Source organism: Schistocerca americana, chromosome 3 (assembly GCF_021461395.2).
Source record: "Schistocerca americana isolate TAMUIC-IGC-003095 chromosome 3, iqSchAmer2.1, whole genome shotgun sequence".
Classification (NCBI taxonomy): Eukaryota; Metazoa; Arthropoda; class Insecta; order Orthoptera; family Acrididae; genus Schistocerca; species Schistocerca americana.
Genome location: NC_060121.1, coordinates 828974536 through 828993864, shown reverse-complemented (window position 1 = coordinate 828993864; position 19329 = coordinate 828974536). Strand labels below are relative to the sequence as shown.

Here is a 19329-nt window from a genome sequence, read left to right as displayed (position 1 = left end):
AGAGAGAGAGAGAGAGAGAGAGAGAGAGAGAGAGTTTAGGATTGTGTACAAGAGCTAAGTAGTTTATCACATTTCTGTGTGTCTGTTCTCTGCTCATTGCTCCCATTTGACAAGAAGTAATACATCTTTGTACTGAAGGTGGGCTACTCCCCATCTTGTTTCTGAGTGATCAGCTCCTTTTTTCAACCTTTCCCAATTGATCCCTGTTTTCCCCATGAGAAAGGGACTATTGGTTACTAACACTAGATAATAATTTTTTGTTCCAAATGTAGCTTTTCAGTGACATATTTCATTGTTTGCTTCGGTTAGAGGAAAATGTCTCTTATTATAAAATGATATGTGCATAAACTAACTATTCTGCAGAAAGAGCACATCCCAATGAGACAATAAAAATTACTCAAGTGAATTTGTGTGTGTCAGTTATTATGCTTTTTTGTGTCCTTTTAAGACGTCAAACACAACTGTGCAATGGTTAAAACACTGGCTCACCTATATCTTTTACGTACTTAAAATAGCTATGTTTTCAAAAAGTATTACTGTAGCTTTTTTGTTGTTGATAATATGGTTTATTTTTTGAAAGTTCATTAGCAAAGTGTACTCAACACATATGTTCAGTCCTCAGTGTCACTATGTGCACTCTAATGAATGCACATTTCTGATCTGCACATCCAGTAATGTCTGTAGGCAATAAATTATGGTCATAGAGTGCCCAAAATGGAGCCTTGGTGTTAAGTTTTTGAGAAGCATTAAAAATTTGCTCATTGATATATTTTGAGGTTCCAGTCACAAATTTTAACTTTTAATCAGTTTTCTTACTTTTTTCCGTGTAACTTAAGAAAGGTATATTTTTCAAGTAAAATCAGTCTGTATTAAATTGATTTGAGAATACAGTCACAAATTTGAACTTTCAATCAGTTTTTTTACATTTTTACGTGTAACTTAAGAAAGGTTAATTTTTCAAATAACATCATTCTGTATTAAATCGAGTGAGGCTAAACACCCAAAAAAATTGCAAAGCAAACCTCTGCATTCTGGCCCAGATTGACTAATTACAACCAACTGAACTCTATGTCATCCTCAGCCGATGGTGTCATTTGGATGTGGTATGAGGCGTATGGGGTCAGCACATTGCCCTCCCAGTCACTGTCAGTTTTTTTGACCTGGGAGCCACTACTTATTAATCGTGTAGCCCCTCAATTGGCCTTGTGAGGCTGAGTGCACCCCATTCCAATCCTTCCTCCAAGGAAAAGTCCCTGGGAGTACAAGGAATTGAACCCAGGTCATGTGCATTGTTGTCAGGTATCCTGACCACTGTGCTATGGAGGTGGACCAAGAAAGTTGGACCCTAATAATTTTCTTTTCTTGCTGTTACCTTGTGTACTTTCCTTTTGAGTGTTTTCAGTCATTTCCTTCATTTCTATCTCAGCATTCATATCCTAAGCCCATTATTGGACCTGCAGGTGGAGTCCTGTTATTTGAATCTGCCTTCTTTCCCCCACCACCATAGCTTATGTGCCCTACATCACTTCTACATTGCCTTGTCATATTCTTTTGTTCAGTGCTTTTGTGAATTAGTTGTCTTGAAAACAAGATAATTATTTCAGATCAAACTATTCATCAGGTGACATTTGTGGGAAATGATGCAGGACTACCTGTGGTGAAGGTATGGGACCTTCATAATATTTATCCATCTTCAGAAGCCCTTATTCCTTCCATTTCTGATTTCTTGTGGCATAACAGTAAAAATAAAGACATATGGGTATTCCAGTATGGAATGTGTTAACAGCGGAAAGTACCAAAAAAATCCTCTATTAAATAATTTTCAGAGGTTATTAGCCATTCACAACTGTTCCTTCCAGTAGCTATGACTTCACCATCACAGCTTTGTTGTGTGCAGTGGGGAAGACTGAAAAACTGCGTAAAAAATGTGCATGGAAAATGACAGTATTATGAAAAGGGAAAGCAGAAAGGTGGAAGGAGTATATAGAGGGTCTATACAAGGGCGATGTTCTTGAGGACAATATTATAGAAATGGAAGAGAATGTAGGTGAAGATGAAATAGGAGATACGATACTGTGTGAAGAGTTTGACAGTGCACTGAAAGACCAAAGTCGAAACAAGGCCCCGGGAGTAGACAACATTCCATTAGAACTACTGACAGCCTTGAGAGAGCCAGACCTAACAAAACTCTACCATCTAGTGAGCAAGATGTGTGAGACAGGCGAAATACCCCCCTCAGACTTCAAGAAGAATATAATAAATTCCAATCCCAAAGAAAGCAGATGTTGACAGATGTGCAAATTACTGAACTATCAGGTTAATCAGCCACAGCTGCAAAATACTAACACAAATTCTTTACAAATGAATGTAAAAACTGGTAGAAGCCGACCTCAGGGAAGATCAGTTTGGATTCCATAGAAATGTTGGAACACGTGAGGCAATACTGACCCTATGATTTATTTTAGAAAATAGATAAAGGAAAGGCAAACCTACATTTCTATCATTTGTCGACATAGAGAAAGCTTTTGACAATGTTGATTGGAATACTCTCTTTGAAATTCTGAAGGTGTCAGGGTTCAAATACAGGGAGCGAAAGACTATTTACAATTTGTACAGAAACCAGATGGCAGTTATAAGAGTTGAGGGGCACGAAAGGGAAGCAGTGGTTGGGAAGGGAGTGAGACAGGATTGTAGCCTATCCCAGATGTTATTCAATCTGTATATTGAGCAAGCAGTAAAGGAAAGAAAAGAAAAATTCGGAGTAGGAATTAAAATCCATGGAGAAGAAATAAAAACTTTGAGGTTCACCGATGACATTGTAATTCTGTCAGAGACAGCAAAGGACCTGGAAGACCAGCTGAATGGAATGGACAGTGTCTTGAAAGGAGGATAAAGATGAACATTAACAAAAGCAAAATGAGGATAATGGAGTGTAGTTGAATTAAATCGGGTATTGCTGTGGGAATTAGATTAGGAAATGAGATGCTTAAAGTAGTAAATGAGTTTTTCTATTTGGGGAGCAAAATAACTGATGATGGTCGAAGTAAGGAGGATAGAAAATGTAGACTGGTAATGGCAAGGAAAGCATTTCTGAAGAAGCAAAATTTGTTAACATTGAGTATAGATTTAAGTGTCAGGAAGTCGTTTCTGAAAGTATTTGTATGGAGTGTAGCTATGTATGGAAGTGAAATGCGGATGACAAATAGTTTGGACAAGAAGAGAATAGAAGCTTTCAAAATGTGGTGCTACAGAAGAATATTGAAGATTGCATGGGTATTGAATAGAATTGGAGAGAAGAGAAATTTGTGGCACAACTTGACTAGAAGAAGGGATCGGTTGGTAGGGCATATTCTGAGGCATCAGGGGATCACCAATTTAGTATTGGATGGCAGTGTGGAGGGTAAAAATCGTAGAGGGAGACCAAGAGATGAATACACTAAACAGATTCAGTAGGATGTAGGCTGCAGTAGGTACTGGGAGATGAAGAACCTTGCAAACGATAGAATAGTATGGAGAGCTGCATGAAACCAGTCTCTGGACTGAAGACCACAACAACAACAACAATGACAACAATATGACAAGGATAGTTGCTACTCACTATACAGTGGAGAAGTTGAGTTGTAGACGGGCACAACAAGAAGACTGATAAACAAGTAAGCTTTCAGCCAGAATGCCTTCTTCTGAATTAGACAACATACATACACATTCATGCAAAAATAACTCACAAACACACACACACACACACACACACACACACACACACACACAACCACTGTCTCTGACAGCCAAGGCCAGGCCAGGTAGAGTGTAAGGCCGAGGCCAAATCTGGTGGCCTTGTAGCTGGAGACAGTGGTCATGCGTGTGAGTTGCATTGTATGAAGGCATGTGTGTGTATGTTGTCTAATTCAGAAGAAGGCATTTTGGCCAAAAGCTTATTTGTTGTGCCTGTCTGCAATTCAACATCTCCACTATATGGTGAGTAGCAACTTTTCACGTTACTGTGCGTGGTAAAATTTGATACACCATAGCATCGAAGGGTTGAAGGCAAGTCGACATTCTGACTGCCAATTTTCTAATGTTGTCATAAGACTTTTTGGATTCAATTTCCCAATGACTCATAAGAATAATAGGTTTTGTAAAAAAAGGGAGTTGCCTGAAGGAACTGCTGTGCACAGTTTATACATATATACAGGCAACCATGACACTTTTGAGGAAGAGATCCCCGAGCAGCTCAAACCTTCCAGAATAAAGACTACTTTGATAGAAATATTTAGCCCCTGAAGTTCTAGCCATCTACTGCTCATAACAAGTAATATTAATAACATTTTATATGCACACATTTCATTGAATACTTTATGTCTACAACTTTTCAAATTCTTCATTATCATTCAGCAGTTACTCAAAGAATTTTTAATAATTTTCAGAGAAACTAATGAACAGTCCTATTGACTTCATTGCATACATTAGAGAAGAAATGATAAATAAGTTCGACAGTGGAAAGCAGTGATTCATTGACATAAGCATTTGCTATAAAACTGCACAGTAGTCCGAAAAGTTATTATGATCAAAATTGCAGGGAATTTATTCTCATTTAATGATGTTACTAAAAAAATGCATTGTTTCTATGTTACATGCTAAAAAGGTAGAAAGATTTGTATCAGTACAAAAAAAGGAAAGGAAAAAAAAGGCAAGTTTTCAGTACTTCTCTAAAGCTTTCCGGGTTGTATCTCCATATTCCTGGATGACAAAGAGTATATGCACTTATTATTAACTGATACTGCTTGAATAATTATGACAAATCCCATTTCTGGAGATAACAGAATTGATGTACTTTTCATTTAGGACTAAAATGCTGACAGTTTTATCTCTATATCTATGTCCAGTAATGGAACTAAGAGACTTAATTTTTCTGGGACAACTAACAAACGCATGGTAAACATGAAACTTCCTGGCAAATTAAAACTATGTGCCAGGCTGAGATTCGAACTTGAGGCCTTGCCTTTTGTGGGCAGTGCTGGTACCAACTGATATTTACAGACACAGCTCATGACATGCTCACACAGCTTCACTTCCAACAGTACATTTCTCCTACCTTACAAACTTCATGAAGTTCTCCAGCATGCCTTGTGACAGAAATTTGTCTACATGCCTTGTGAGACTAGCCCTTCTAGAAGGAAGGATAATACAGTGAACTGGATTAGCCACAAACTATGGTATTGTTTCCATAATGTATTTTTCACTCTTTAGTCTGTAGTGGAGTGTATGTTGTTTTGAAACTTCCTGATAGATGTTTACTGTGAGCCAGACCAGGAGAGGGAATGATTCATTACGGAAACAATCCCCTAGACTGTGGCTAAGCAATTTCTTCACAATATCCTTTCTTACAGGAGTACTAGTTCTGCAAGCTATGCAGGAGAACTGCTGTGGAGTTTGGAAGTAGACGAGAAATATTGGCTAAAGTAAAGTTGAGTGGGTGGGTTATGAGTTACGTCTGGATGTCTCAGTCATAAGAGTATTGTTCGCAAATGTTTAGTCTCAGCCTGGCAGCAGTTTCAATCTGCCAGGTTTCAAAACAGAGTACACTCTGCTTTAGAGTGGGAAGACATTCTGAAATACACTAAATATTTTAAAACAGCCTGTAAATTGCTTTTCTTACCACTGAAATCATTAATTACTTCCTGTACAAGTATTCTTCAGTAAAAATATAAATTGTCCTTTCAGTTATCTTATTTACAAAACTCACATTAAAGATGAAGCGATAAGGAATAAATATATACAGAAAAGGCAGTGAAGAGCGAAAAGCTTGATAACTTTTATGTTCCCACACAACAGAGATGTAGTTTACACTTCTTATCTTCCTGCCTCTTCTTTGAAATGAATAGTGGTCTGTCATGTCAGTAATTGTTTACAAGAATTTCCTTATTTTCAGATTAGTGAAAACGAATGTGTATTACATATTTGTGTTTCTACATGCATAAATTTTCTGCTCTGAAGTAGGTTGGAAACATGAAAACATTAATCATTGTTTTATACATTGATTTCTCCTCAAGGTGGGCAGTGACCTGTTCTCTCAGTGATTATTTACAGACTGAGATGATCTTCCCATTATTGTAATTACCTATTAAGCTCTCTAACACAATCATTGTGTAATCAGTTGTGTAATAAAACCCAAATAATTATTTTTAAATATATTTTTATATTCTCTTTGAATGACTCTTAATTACATACCAATATTTACAGAAAGTAGGTCACATTCTATATATTTAACAGTGGAAAATAATAAGTTAATGGTAGAATTCTTTTCTGTCCATCATTATATCTTTAAGACATATCCATAATTCCCACTGGAAGCAGGGTGCATAAACCAGTAATAATTTCTTCTCTGCTTTATATGATCAGACAAGTGGCACATCTTACTTGTGATTTTCGTATGTTACATATACACTGAACAAGACTTTCAGAAAATGTTGTATATATATCTGAATCTTCAGATTTGCCTATTTTAGGTGGGAATTAGGGATACACTATTCTAATGGTGACAAAACATGTAATCATTACAATGGGATGAGTTAGAAAGATTATCATAAAACGTGGTTCATGCCTCTCTGTTTTTGTGACAAATTATTTACAAAATATTTGTGTATTTATTGTTTATGAGTCCTGATGTTTGTCTGCTGGAAAATAAGAAACTGATAATATCACCTCAACTGCATGACACTGCAGGTATCAATAGCAGTACCCTGAGACAGATTTAATAAAACTGCTGGCAATGCACAGACACCTAACTACAGCAATAGAAGATTGAGAGAATCAAGAGGTAGGTCACCCAGTTCAGTACATTTAGAGTAAATCTGTCATTAAAGTGCTCTAGGTTTGTGTGGATTTAAAAAAAGTAATAGTTCATATAATTTTGTGTCTGTTACATTCAGTTATTTTTTCATAGTTTGCAGTTACATTTTTTGAAAACAGCATTTATCATTGAAACTATAAATCTTGTGAAATATTTGTATGTGAATGAACAGTTTTGTTGTACACATTGTTACTGTATGTTTGTGTGATTGTGGGAAAGTCTCGAAAAGCATCCACACAGTAGTGAATATTTCCCATGGGCATATATTTTAGGCAATTCATAGCACATTTCTCTTGTTACACAGTTTTATTTCTGTGAGGCACTTTGCAATAGCTTTTATTACTATCACTGGCTTGAAGACAATGTAAAAGGTAATGCTGTCTTGTACTTCATATTTAATACTGTCAGTAAAAGAAAAACCAAGGGAAGTTACAACCGTAAAACAAAAGAAACAGCAGTTAATATGTTTCACTGATTAATATGTTAACTCTGATGCCTTAAATACATATATTATATATTTCAAAGTTGAACTTTTTAGGTATGGTTGTTGGGACAACATCTGAATAATAAGCAATTTACTGAGTATGAACAAGTGCTTGATTGGGGTATTGGCCAAGTGAATTTGATATAATATGTGTAATCTCATCTGATGTGAAGTAAGAGAATATCAGACCAATACGTATGTAGAGAAGTTCCAGGTAACAAGAAAAATTTATATAAATTGTGGGTGAGAGATTAAAGGGAAGAGAAGGAAAAAAGTGATACGCTACATTTGAATAGAGGAACTTGAATTCAGTTGAGACCTGATGGATGAAATCCAATGAAGAAAAGACAAGGACTGGTAATTCTCATGTTAGGTTTCTCTATGTGCACGTGAATAAAATCAATTTATCATGCAATCATTAGTAGTCTGTAATAAGACCATTATTAGTCAGTAATATATACTGGTACTTATTTATATGTATACTATTTTGTTTTACACACTAGACACTATGATTTCAGATTAAGAAGTCCCAGTGGGAACTGTTTCTAACTGGAGAGGTTGTAAACACGTAAAACAAAATAATATACATATAATATATGTATATTTTAGACCACTGATGACGCTTTTCAAAAATTAATGCAAAATATTTATAGAAAGATAAAACTGGTTTTATTCAGTTACACACAGATGGACCTAATGTGAAAATTTTCAGTATGATAGTATGTGTAACTGAGGACCAGAGATCAGTAAAAGATAAAAATATAAGAGAAGTCAGTAAGTGAAAATTAGTGAAGAAAGAAGACATGAGTAAGAACACTGACAAAGATATTTTACAGAAGTAATAGGCAGGCTCCTAGCTGAAATTGAAATCATGAGATACCAGATTCAAAATGGAGAATGAAATCTTCAAACTGATATTGACTGGTACCTAATGGGAAAGTAAATCTTTGATTTCTTATAGATCTGCCTCCAGCATCTTGGTTGTCCACAAGCATCCCTTAACCACATGACCAACATTATTGGTGTAGACTCATTTCTACATCAAGTTTGATAACACTAAAACTTTTCTGTACCAAACATAAAACTGATTCTGCTACATACACTGAGAATAAATAGACAGCAGGAGACTGATATGCTGCATTGATTGGGGAATAAATGTAATGAAGATATGACTTGGAAGTTGAAAATCCAGCAAAGAGAACAGTGAAGGTTGAGAATAATTCTGTTAATTAATGACGTGATTTTTCTGGGGTCATCTCTAATGTCAGCACTTATTGCATTCTTGATTTCGTTGAATGATACCTATCTATAGATGAGAATGGCAAGTATTGGTAGGCTTTTAGATGTGTCTGAGCTGAGTGAGTACTCAGTGAAATTGGCTTGTCATGACACACAGGTGAATCAATGGGCAACCAAATAACAAGGGCGACATTTTGGAAGACTAGAAGATATACTACGAGAAAAATAAAAAAAAATAAAAAACTTATCCAGAGAGACTTTTCCAAAATGCAGCTACAGATGAAAATGAAGTTATCCAAATAGTATAAAACTTATATAAGGCCTCTTTCCATTTGTGACAGCTGTTGCAAATCTATTCTAGTGCAGGTTTAAATGTGCACATGCTTAAGCATGCGCATTCCCTCCCTCCCCCCCTCCCCCCGTCCCACACAACAACACTTACACACACACATTAATGCATGCACACACACAAACATGTATACTACACAGTTCTCAGTACTTCCTCAAACCACTGTATTCAATTACCTAACATATTTTATGTGTTACTCTGTTTTCATTCATGTTTTCTTTCTCCTATGGCCCTTCCCTATTAAAATATCTACTGTTCCTTGTTGTTTTTCACAATATTCCCTCCTTATCATCTTTGCTTTTAAAATTAGTACTATGTCATTGTTATTCATGTTTGCTATATTGCTACTTTATTTTCCCAATTACAGGACCGTAACATGTTTTTCATAGCTCCCCTTTATGTAACAATCCTTCTTAAAGCCTGGTGTATGGGTAATACATTATCTTTCAAATCATTTTGAAGAAATAAATTATTGGATTATCTCCAGTCTCAATATGCTGCCCACAATATACATTTTGTTGAGTGTAGCCTTCCACCTACTTTTATATGTGAGAACAATCTCATCTCACTCAGAATAGTACTAATTTTAGACCATGGATGGTCCTTCAAAGGAAAGTGGTGTTGCTTTTCAAGCAAGCATATTTTGATAGAGACACATGACAAAATACTGTTGGACTACTGACAAGGTGATTTGTTCAAATACGAGCACAACATATGTTACTTATCAGCATGAATGTGAAACATAGTGAGATGTGCCAACCATGCAATAAATTAAGAAAGATGGTGAAAAACATTTGAATAAGAAAATGAGGCAATAATATTAACATATACCCACAAAATATGAAACTGAATAATGGATGTCAATGAACTGCAAGAGCCAATGAACTGGTATAAACAATTCAGAAGAATCTGATTATCTAATTACGTAATAAATAATAAAGTAAGTCACAAAAGAAAAAGTGTAGGTGAAAATATTCTCAGTAAGCTCATGGATAGTAACTTCAACATTACTTCAGATTTTAAAGTTGTTGATAGTCTCATGATGACAAAACCGACTCTTTTGATGTTGCTGAAAGAGGGACCTATAATCACTGTACTGTATTGTATTTCATGAAAAGGTTGTTTATGTGGGCTTTTCGAAAGCCTTGCAGAAAGAACTATCAATTTTCAAACCACCAGAAAGAAATACCAGTTTTCAAAACAGAAGCAGGAGTGATTTTTTTATCTCACAAAAGACATACCAGGTGTACAACATCTTTCATTGTTATTTTTAGAAGTTTTTTTGTGGGTAATATGTGTGCATTTGTTACAAGAGAAAGAAAGATGATAGTTGTGATGTTTTCAGCTCTTACAGCAAATAAATTATTTTATTACATATGTTGTACTCAGTAATGTGGAGCGAGCAATGTAAGAGCTGATATAACAGAAATGGGCCACAGCAATATATTTCTGTTTCATTTCCTAGGCCACAGGCAAGCAGCACACTCCTAATAAATGTACAATGAGAATGGTAAGAGCCAGACACCATAGCATCTGTGGCACATAGCTGTAAGTTTGTTTTACTGCTGCAGGACTTTATAATGTAGAGAAATAGCCTGCAGAAGGTTATGTGCTATGGACAAACACTGGTAGCACCACCCTCAATGTAGATATGCAGTTTCCCTAAATGCCTGTAGTGTGAAAACCTAATATGTCCCTCAACAAGCCCATTCCTGAGCCTCTCCCACTCTTTCCCAATTCAGGCTGATGATCTATTTCTAATGACTTTGACATTGATGAGATATTAAACTGTAACTATACTTCCTCACTTTGATTGATGACTTTGATGTTGAAGAGACATTAAACCGAAACTTTACTTCTTTTCATTTATTGGTGTAAAAGGAAGTCAAAAAGTTTTCCATCAAATCATAGTATGTGGTTGTCATTTTAAAGGATTTTGTGATAAGTCTTTTCACTTGGCAGTTTTTTTCAGCACCATATATTATATTTTATCAAAATTTTGTTTTCACTTGTCATTAAATGTTCAGGTAATAAAAAATATAGCTGTTACATACTCTAATTCCATGGATACATACTTTACAGCACACAGTTCATTATTTACACGTTTTAAATTGCCTAATTCTTGCATGCTCTTTTGGTGTAAATAACATTATTATTATTATTATTATTATTATTATTATTAATATTCTATTACTGTGCTTCTTCTGGCCTCTAGCTTTTGCTACATTTACATTGATCCTAACTATTGGAAGTACATCCACTTTTGTCACATCTCTTTACTGAAATAAGACTTAAAATGGCATAGCGGAACAGAACATGTACATAATTGTTGACATTATGATGCAAAATATTGACAACCAAATTTACGAAACAATTAACCAAAACAATGTCAAATAAGGAAGCAAGTAAGCCATGCATCACACAACAAAAGTAACAGCAGCATCTTGCAGAAATGAAGGAGTGTGAGGACCTTTCTTTTGTAATAACAGTAGTTGTCAGTGTGTGATGTTGTTCATTCCTAAAGTTTAATCCTATTCCAAGTCAGTAGTTTACTAAATGAGACTGTATTTTTACAAAGTCATGTGTTGATATGTGTTGATGAAATCTTCTGTGAATGGAAAATGTTATTATTGATATCAGGGGTTCCCAAAGAGTGAACAGCAGTTAACAACTGTCATTTTTAGAAATAACCTGTGTGAATCAAGTTAAAAATTATATAAACATAAAGGCAATTTACTTGTATTATTAAAATATGTTTTCTCAACCATTATTCTAAAATATATAACAATCCAAAAGGGATGTGTTTTGTAGAGTTTGCATTTTTTATCTTTCTTAAATATTAGGGTACGAACAACATACACTTTCTGAACCAAGTACAGCACCAGGTATTTATGTTATTTTTGTCATTCACACCACTGCTTTCATAGTTTTCCTCTGTAGAGAGCAGTATTTTGGGAAACCCTGATTTATTGGGGGTGAATGGAAAACATCAAGATGAGTGTGGGGCTGCACAACTTAAAACTTAAAAGACCAGCCATTTTTACATATCTGGTCTTATTTCAGTAGTTTAAAAGCAAGATGTGGGATATAGTTCTGTTTGAGGCTTACTCTGAGACTAGAACGCCTGCGTTCCTTCTCTTGCTCAGGTGCGGGCCCAGGACCAGGGCGTTCAGTAGCTGGGGATGAACGCTCTGCCAGCCCACCTGCGTAAGAGCGAGAGAAGCTCCGCCCCAGACTTCCCCCACCGACCAACTTCTCAGCACGCCTACGCTCCGACTTGCTTACGCGCACAAAGTGCTCAAAAGCAGCTCTGAGACATGGATAAACAGAAAAAATGGTTGTAAATTAACTAATACTTTTGTCATTTAAAAATTAATGAAGAGAACAGTAATACATATCTACCTAAACCCTGTTTATATGGGAATTGAAACTGATCTATCATTACGCCAAACAAATGTTTCACATTGGAAATAAAATGTTAGGTCTCATACAGTACCAAGTGTGGCCTGAGAATACTGTTAATAGTGTGTCAGGCCAGTGTTTCCTAATGTTTTACCATCAAGTCAGATTACATCAAAGAAGGTACTTCATGATACCTGATAATGTGTTTAGTGATTACATTAGACTGTAAGCATTGAAATTCATTCTGTGCAAGAAGTGAACATATGAATAGTTTCATGAAATATATGCAAGGTTATTATAACCCACAAAATTGCTATTATGCTGATAATAAATTTAACTTATGAATCTTTTTCTGTTTGTCCAGAGGATAGTTTCTTACATTTCTTCTATTTCTGAAATATGTGTGCATTAACACAGGAGGCTTTGTTTTCCATGTACATATGCAGCCACACTTGCTAACTATTCAAAAACAAAAAATAAAGCACCAGATAAGGATAATTTAAACTGAAATTTTGGAGAGAGTGGTAAAGAAGCTTGATTTACTGAAATAATAGGAAGTAGTGAAAGAATTCATAAATAATTCAAGATTTCAAAGCAGGGGTTGATTCTTCTGAGATTCCTTCTCCAGTTTCACAGCAATTAACATTACTCTAAAATTTTAGAGCTTTCATTGCTGCTTGTATATTTTCAGTGTATTCCTAATTATCTGTGTGCAGATTCTCCAATTTGTGGATTATGTGTGCATAAAAAAAGACATGCAATGTTTTTCTCTGGATAATAGCAATAAATGACACACCATGTGACAATAAGTGCCACTTCCATTATTTAAATGGCTGCCACATCACAACAGAATAACATTTCCATTGTTATTGGCCAGCCTAGCCTGCTCCATGTACATCGAAAACAAACTCAGTTTTTTGATGTCAATTGGCATGTTAAGTGTGAATGAAGCAAGTTAAAAGAAATTTGTAATGCAGAAGCAAACAACACATGTCAACGAATTATAATCAACTGAAAGATTAGAGAAGGGGGAAACTGCTGCAAAACTAAGTGCTGATTATGTTACTGGAATGCAGACTGTTCAGGACACTAAAAAGAATAAGCAGAAAATAAAGATTTTAACAGAAAGTGTGATTCTAGTACTGGACCACCTGCACAAAAAAGCATGAAGAGATCTACATTTGATGAATTATGCTGCTCTTTTACAATGGCGCAGCCAAAAATGAACAGAAGACATCATTGTTTCAGGTGCAATGTATGCCTAAAAAGTTCAATTTTTTCATGGAACTCTAGGGTTGGAGGGAGAATCTTGGTCTGAGATGCTAGAGTTGAGAGTTGTGTGTGCGTGACGTGTGCTTGCTTATGTGTGTATATTGTGTGTGTGTCTCTTTACTGACAAAGACTGTGGCCGAAAGCTACATGAGAGTGTCTTTTAATCTTGCCTGTCTGCAACCTGATCTGTCTTCTTTGCTATAAGTAGCAATCTATCTTTTCCTACATTGATGGTATTCCTACCTGGAGTTTCCATTGTTTAATCTAATTTCAGATGGTTTTCATCACCTATATGAAATATGAAGGTATGGTACATGGTATCAATTACACTTAAAGATTGAGAAAGCCTATCATTGAAACCATGAATTAGTGTACACAACTCAACCAAGCTAATATTGTGCAACTAAGTCCATTGTTCAAGCTAACATTATGCAACTAAGTACATTGTTCCTAAAAGGAGTACAGTCACTTTGTAGGAGGTGGTTACTGGGGTGACCAGACATTCACAGATGTTCAGTCTGTGACTAAAATAAACAAGACACACTAAGACTAACCTATAATCCAAGCATAATCACTTTGGTATTAGAGCTTTTAGACACTCCATTCATGTAAAGTTCAAAAAATGCATGGTGCCACAACATACATAAGTGGCATAGTGATTGACAGTTTTGACTACATGACACTGTTTACACCTTTCATTTAAACATTGTGTAGATTCTTTAGATTAGGTTCTTCTGGTGAATGCTGAAGGTAAGACAAATGCTGCATAATTAGTTCTTGAACCTGTGTTTCTGGGGGGGGGGGGGGGGGGGGGGTGTCAGTTACAAGTACCTTATTAATTACATTTGTCCTTCAAAGAGCATTGTCTTTTCCTTATAGACTGAGAACAAGAGAGTAAATTTGATGGATGTGCATATAACAGCTGGAGGAGATGAATAGTGTTTAACTATTTGAATGACTTCTAAATGCCCAGCCAGATCATCACGAAACAACCCACAACAATATTTGCTGTATCCCAGTGCAAGAGCTATTTAATTCCCCATTGACTTTATACTTCTGGGGGAAAACTAAAATGGAAATTTTCAAAACCTTTTGCAAGAGCCCTCAGCTGTAGAATTGTATCAGTTGAGCATTACCAATAATTAGATGAAATGGCATTGTTATGATTGAACCCTGGAGAACAGAGTGTTGCTCTACATCAAACATTTTGAAGATGCCCTTAACACATGAGGATTAAAACTGTTGAATGCAGTGTTTCAGAAGAACCAGATATTGAATTTAGATTCTTTCAGGAGAGATCTCAGATCTTCAGTGAAATTCCTGGCTTGAACCCTACCAAAGAAACTTGTGGAACTATTTCAGACATCATCTTAAAAGGAACTATAGGCCTCCAATAAACTTCTGCTAGCAAAAGGAGAAGATGGTCACTGAATAACTTTAGGTTAGTCTGGACTACATTAAAACAGTTTTCAGGTACATGTCAGGTCAAACTGCTGACATAATAAACATGAGAAAATATGCCTGCTGTGAGGTACATTCTGCACACTGGACAGCAGAGACCTGGATATATGTGTAGCATTGATCTTGCTACAGAAAGAAATCAAATCTTTGTGTAGTAGAATAATTGGTAAAGAAGTGGTATAAAGGCTTCATAATGATGTTACCATCTGTAGGATGTTCCATCCTTCTCTTTCCCATGTACCATCCAACACATGCCCAATGTTCACCAAAGGTGTTTCATTATAGTGCTGCTATCTTACAAGAGATATTTCTCTAATAGGTAACTTATGAAAAAAGTGTAACACACTAGCAGACATGTAGTAGATCTAATGTTGTCATGAGGAAGTTTAGCTGCAAATAAATGCACGGAAAACAGCTATGTGTATTAAATTCATACTAAGGCACCAAAACATACAATATTGTGAGTGGACTTACAAAATAAATAACTGACAGATGGTATACTTTTACTGGTATGTAATTATCCTTTTGCATGAGAAAATATTCTTCCAATGTGGATATTCTAGGAATTATACACTTTAATGATTGAAAACCATGATTGTCCAGCACTAAAGGTAGCTCCTATTATTTGTTCATGGCTTTGTGTTAATGTTGCCTGAAAATACTGAGAGAATAATTTCACCTTTAAACAATTTGAGTTTTCTGTTTTCAGGTTACATTTATGGTGCATTCCTACATGGACAATCAATGACCATTGCACACCATCATACATGTAGCAGTCCCATCAACAACACATACATACAACTGGCAAAAAAACTTCTAGAGATTAGAAGTTGGAAAACTGCTAAAACTTATAAGAAAAAGAATGTTTCAGTACTTTTTGAATTAAGTTATTCTTTCTTAAACTGATGTTTCTATGTAATATTTGGATTTTATAAAGTCAAGGAAAAGATATGGACATCAGAAGTGTTAGTTCTCATTGTCAGTAAAGGACATAAAATACTTGTTTCCCAATGTTTGGTGTGAGCAGCCTTACACTGTGTTACATTATGTCACATTGGCAGAAAATTTTCCAGGATGTTGTTATAGAAAAAAAAAATGCTTTTTGTTCCTGCAGTAATACATTATTTTGAGCAATCCAGCTAATTTATGTATCACAAAAGAAATTATATCAACTGCAAATGTAATAGTAGTAGTTGCAGAACATGGAAACATTGTATCCTTTTTTGTTATTTTTTATTGTACATTGTTAGATAATTTTCAACCCAAATGTTAACAACCCATTATTATTTTTGGGAAACTATAATGCAAAAAGTTAACTAGTAAATAAACCTAAGCAAACTGTGTGCATGTGTTCTAAATCCTTATTTTAGGAGAGGTTTGTTTTGAATTAATGAAACCAGTTCATTGTATTTCTCAAGCTTATTATGTAAACGCAAGTTCTCAGGAAATGGATCTTGTGTCCTTTTATTATTTGGACACTATAGATACTGTAATTACATTTGATAGGGATTATGTCAACAATGAGTTGACAGAAAAATTTAAAATGTATGCAGACATTGGGTCAATAAATAACGTGTGGCTCCTAGTGTGTTAACAAGCCTTTCAATCTGGCTCCACTTTCTGACTGCATGTTAATTTTGCCACTTTTATCAAGCAGTTTATCATTTGGACTACATTTATTGAGTGTACTCCATTCTATATCTTCCCCCCACAGAAAAATTGGAGTTGGTCACTTCTAGTTAAATCCAGGCCCATCACATCAGTTAACTGGCATGCTAACTCCTAGGCTACAGAGGTGTCTGTGGACACAGGATTGAATACAGCTACTGTATTCAGCTTTGGCAGTGGTTGATTATATGCCTGGTATGTGATGCTGTACCGTGTTGAATGATAAAGATAAATGATGAGCTGTATGAAACACATGATGTGTCAGCTGTAATGATCTTTAGTTGCTACTTACACTTGTCATTTATGTTTGGTTAAATTACAGATTTCATAAACAGAACATGTTAACTACATTAATGAGTCCATAGGCTACAAACTGTAAATCATTTAAATGAAAAAAAAAGAACCAAAGAAAAGAAGCATTAGCCACAATGACATTGCTGAATTAGTTGCTGCAGTGTGAGCTAATACAATTTTCCAAAGACGTATCAGTTTCATTATTTTAAATGAGTTTTTATGTAAAGTAAATTACGAACTTCAAGACTATTTTAACCATATTCTTTCTAAGTCATCCCACAGTACATTAAAATGTGATACATGTTGTGTCAATCCTAGTGAAAGAAAATAAGTCTTTCAGGCCTTAAAAAATGGTCATACATTACTATATATCTGCTCACAACCATGAATATGTTATTGGTCTCTACAGAGAACAGCATTTAATATGAGTCAAAATTAGAAATTGTTTTGAACACAGGTTGAAACATTTCCTGCAATTTTATTTTTACTTGATACTTAATTTTGTTCACTAAAATTCTTTTCTCCTTAGCTTTTCAGTGAGTACTGAATGAAAATCAGAACTGCATCTTCAAAGCATCTCTTCAGTTAAGTAATGAGAATGTTAAAATTTCACACACACAATTTCTGTATAGCATCCTCCAGAATATAATATAAACAATCTGTATAATGAAATTTTAAGGTTTCCTTCAATATTGATTCTCTACTCTCTTCCATAATAAATGAGAAAGAAAAATAGAACTCCCTAATGAAAATCAATTAACAGTGTGTTCAACAGCAAAAATATTTAGTACCTAATGATTCTCTGTGCAATCTTGCCAAAATTAGTGCTCCTGCTTACAACTATTAAAAAAATATATATTGGTGCATACTTCAGTTAAGCTGTGACTCTGATTTATTTTAATGAATGATTGTGATATAGCAGATATTTACAAATGACTTCATATTAACAATAAATCCATTTGTATTAATAAATTTGGTATCTTAAAAGAGATTTCAGCAGTTAAGCACCACAATGTAGAGGATATATATTGATAATCTCTCATTTCCAGTTCCATTTCTTCAAGAATAAAATAACAGCTTATTTCTGATTTAACATACTTCCTTGATAGAGAATATCTGTAGGCAGGAATGCATAGGCAATGTTTGCTTGCCAGCATTTTTGAGTGGTTATAGCAAGAAGCTACTTACCATAGAAAACAATTTCACAGTACCAACAGTTCACAAATTCTTTTCTCTATGCATTTTACAGGTTTAGCCTGAACTTCCTTGTGGGACATATTCCGACTAACACAAGATAACAGATAGGATAGGAATTGTTTATATGTGTGTCCATTCAGATTATGGTGATAAAATGCAAAGAAGTGTATTTATATCTGCTAATTTACTAAATTTTAAATCTGAGTTTGAGTAAAATATTACTGGTTTGCTTCTTCTGTAACTTATAGTATAATAAAATTTCTGACAGTGACTGTATTTATGCCTGTGTGCTCATTTGAATATGTGATTTTTTTCTTGAAAATGAGGAATACTCAAAATTGAAGTCACAAAAATAGATTTCCATGACAGATGTAAGAGGTAACTATCATATTTAATAATTACATGAAGAGTATGGAGCCATCCCACATCTATGAGGGCTGTTACAAGAGCACCCAACCTCATATTTTATTCTTTAAGCCAACAGTGGTATTAGGGCATGTGCACTCTAAGTTTGTACACATACTTAGTGCGTGTGCCTGATTTTTTCATTGTATAGACAACCAATCACTGGCTAGCTCTTGACAAGTGAACACATGTAAATTGAAGTAATCAGGTTTTATGTTGTGGATAAAATTACAGAAAAAGTGGACGAACATTATTACTTCAAATTTTGTTTTAAGCTTAACAGTTATCAGGTTAAAATAATCTGCAATATCTGACAAGTGATTGGGGACAAAGCAATGGGTACCACACAGATAAAGGACTGGTACAACTGCTTCAAAGATGACCACTCATCAGTAAAGAGTGAAGCACAATTAGGTATGCCCTCAATGACCACAAATGAGGTTATTGTTGATCACTTGAGGTCCCTGGTGAAGCAGGATAGACGAATCATAATCATAGAACTTGTAGACAAGGTTAAAATTGGTACTGGAGCCATTTGTTCAATTTTAATGAAAGATTTGGACCTCAGGAGTATCTCAGAAAAATTTGTGCCAAAATTAGTAACAACTCAGCAGAAGCAACTTCATTCAGAGATTGCACAGGATAAGCTGGATTCTGTGAACATCAATCCCAACTTTCTTAAACAATGATCACTGGTGATGAATTCTG

General features: G+C 35.1%; 1 protein-coding gene across 1 annotated transcript in view; it reads right to left on the bottom strand.

Moving 5' to 3' along the window:
* LOC124605202 (kazrin) overlaps positions 1-19329 on the bottom strand; it is a 1111833-nt gene that overhangs the window by 47407 nt on the left and 1045097 nt on the right. The window contains exon 19 of the mRNA XM_047136736.1: positions 12031-12232. Coding sequence (XP_046992692.1) covers positions 12031-12232 — 202 coding nt within the window. The remainder of the gene's footprint in view (positions 1-12030; positions 12233-19329) is intronic.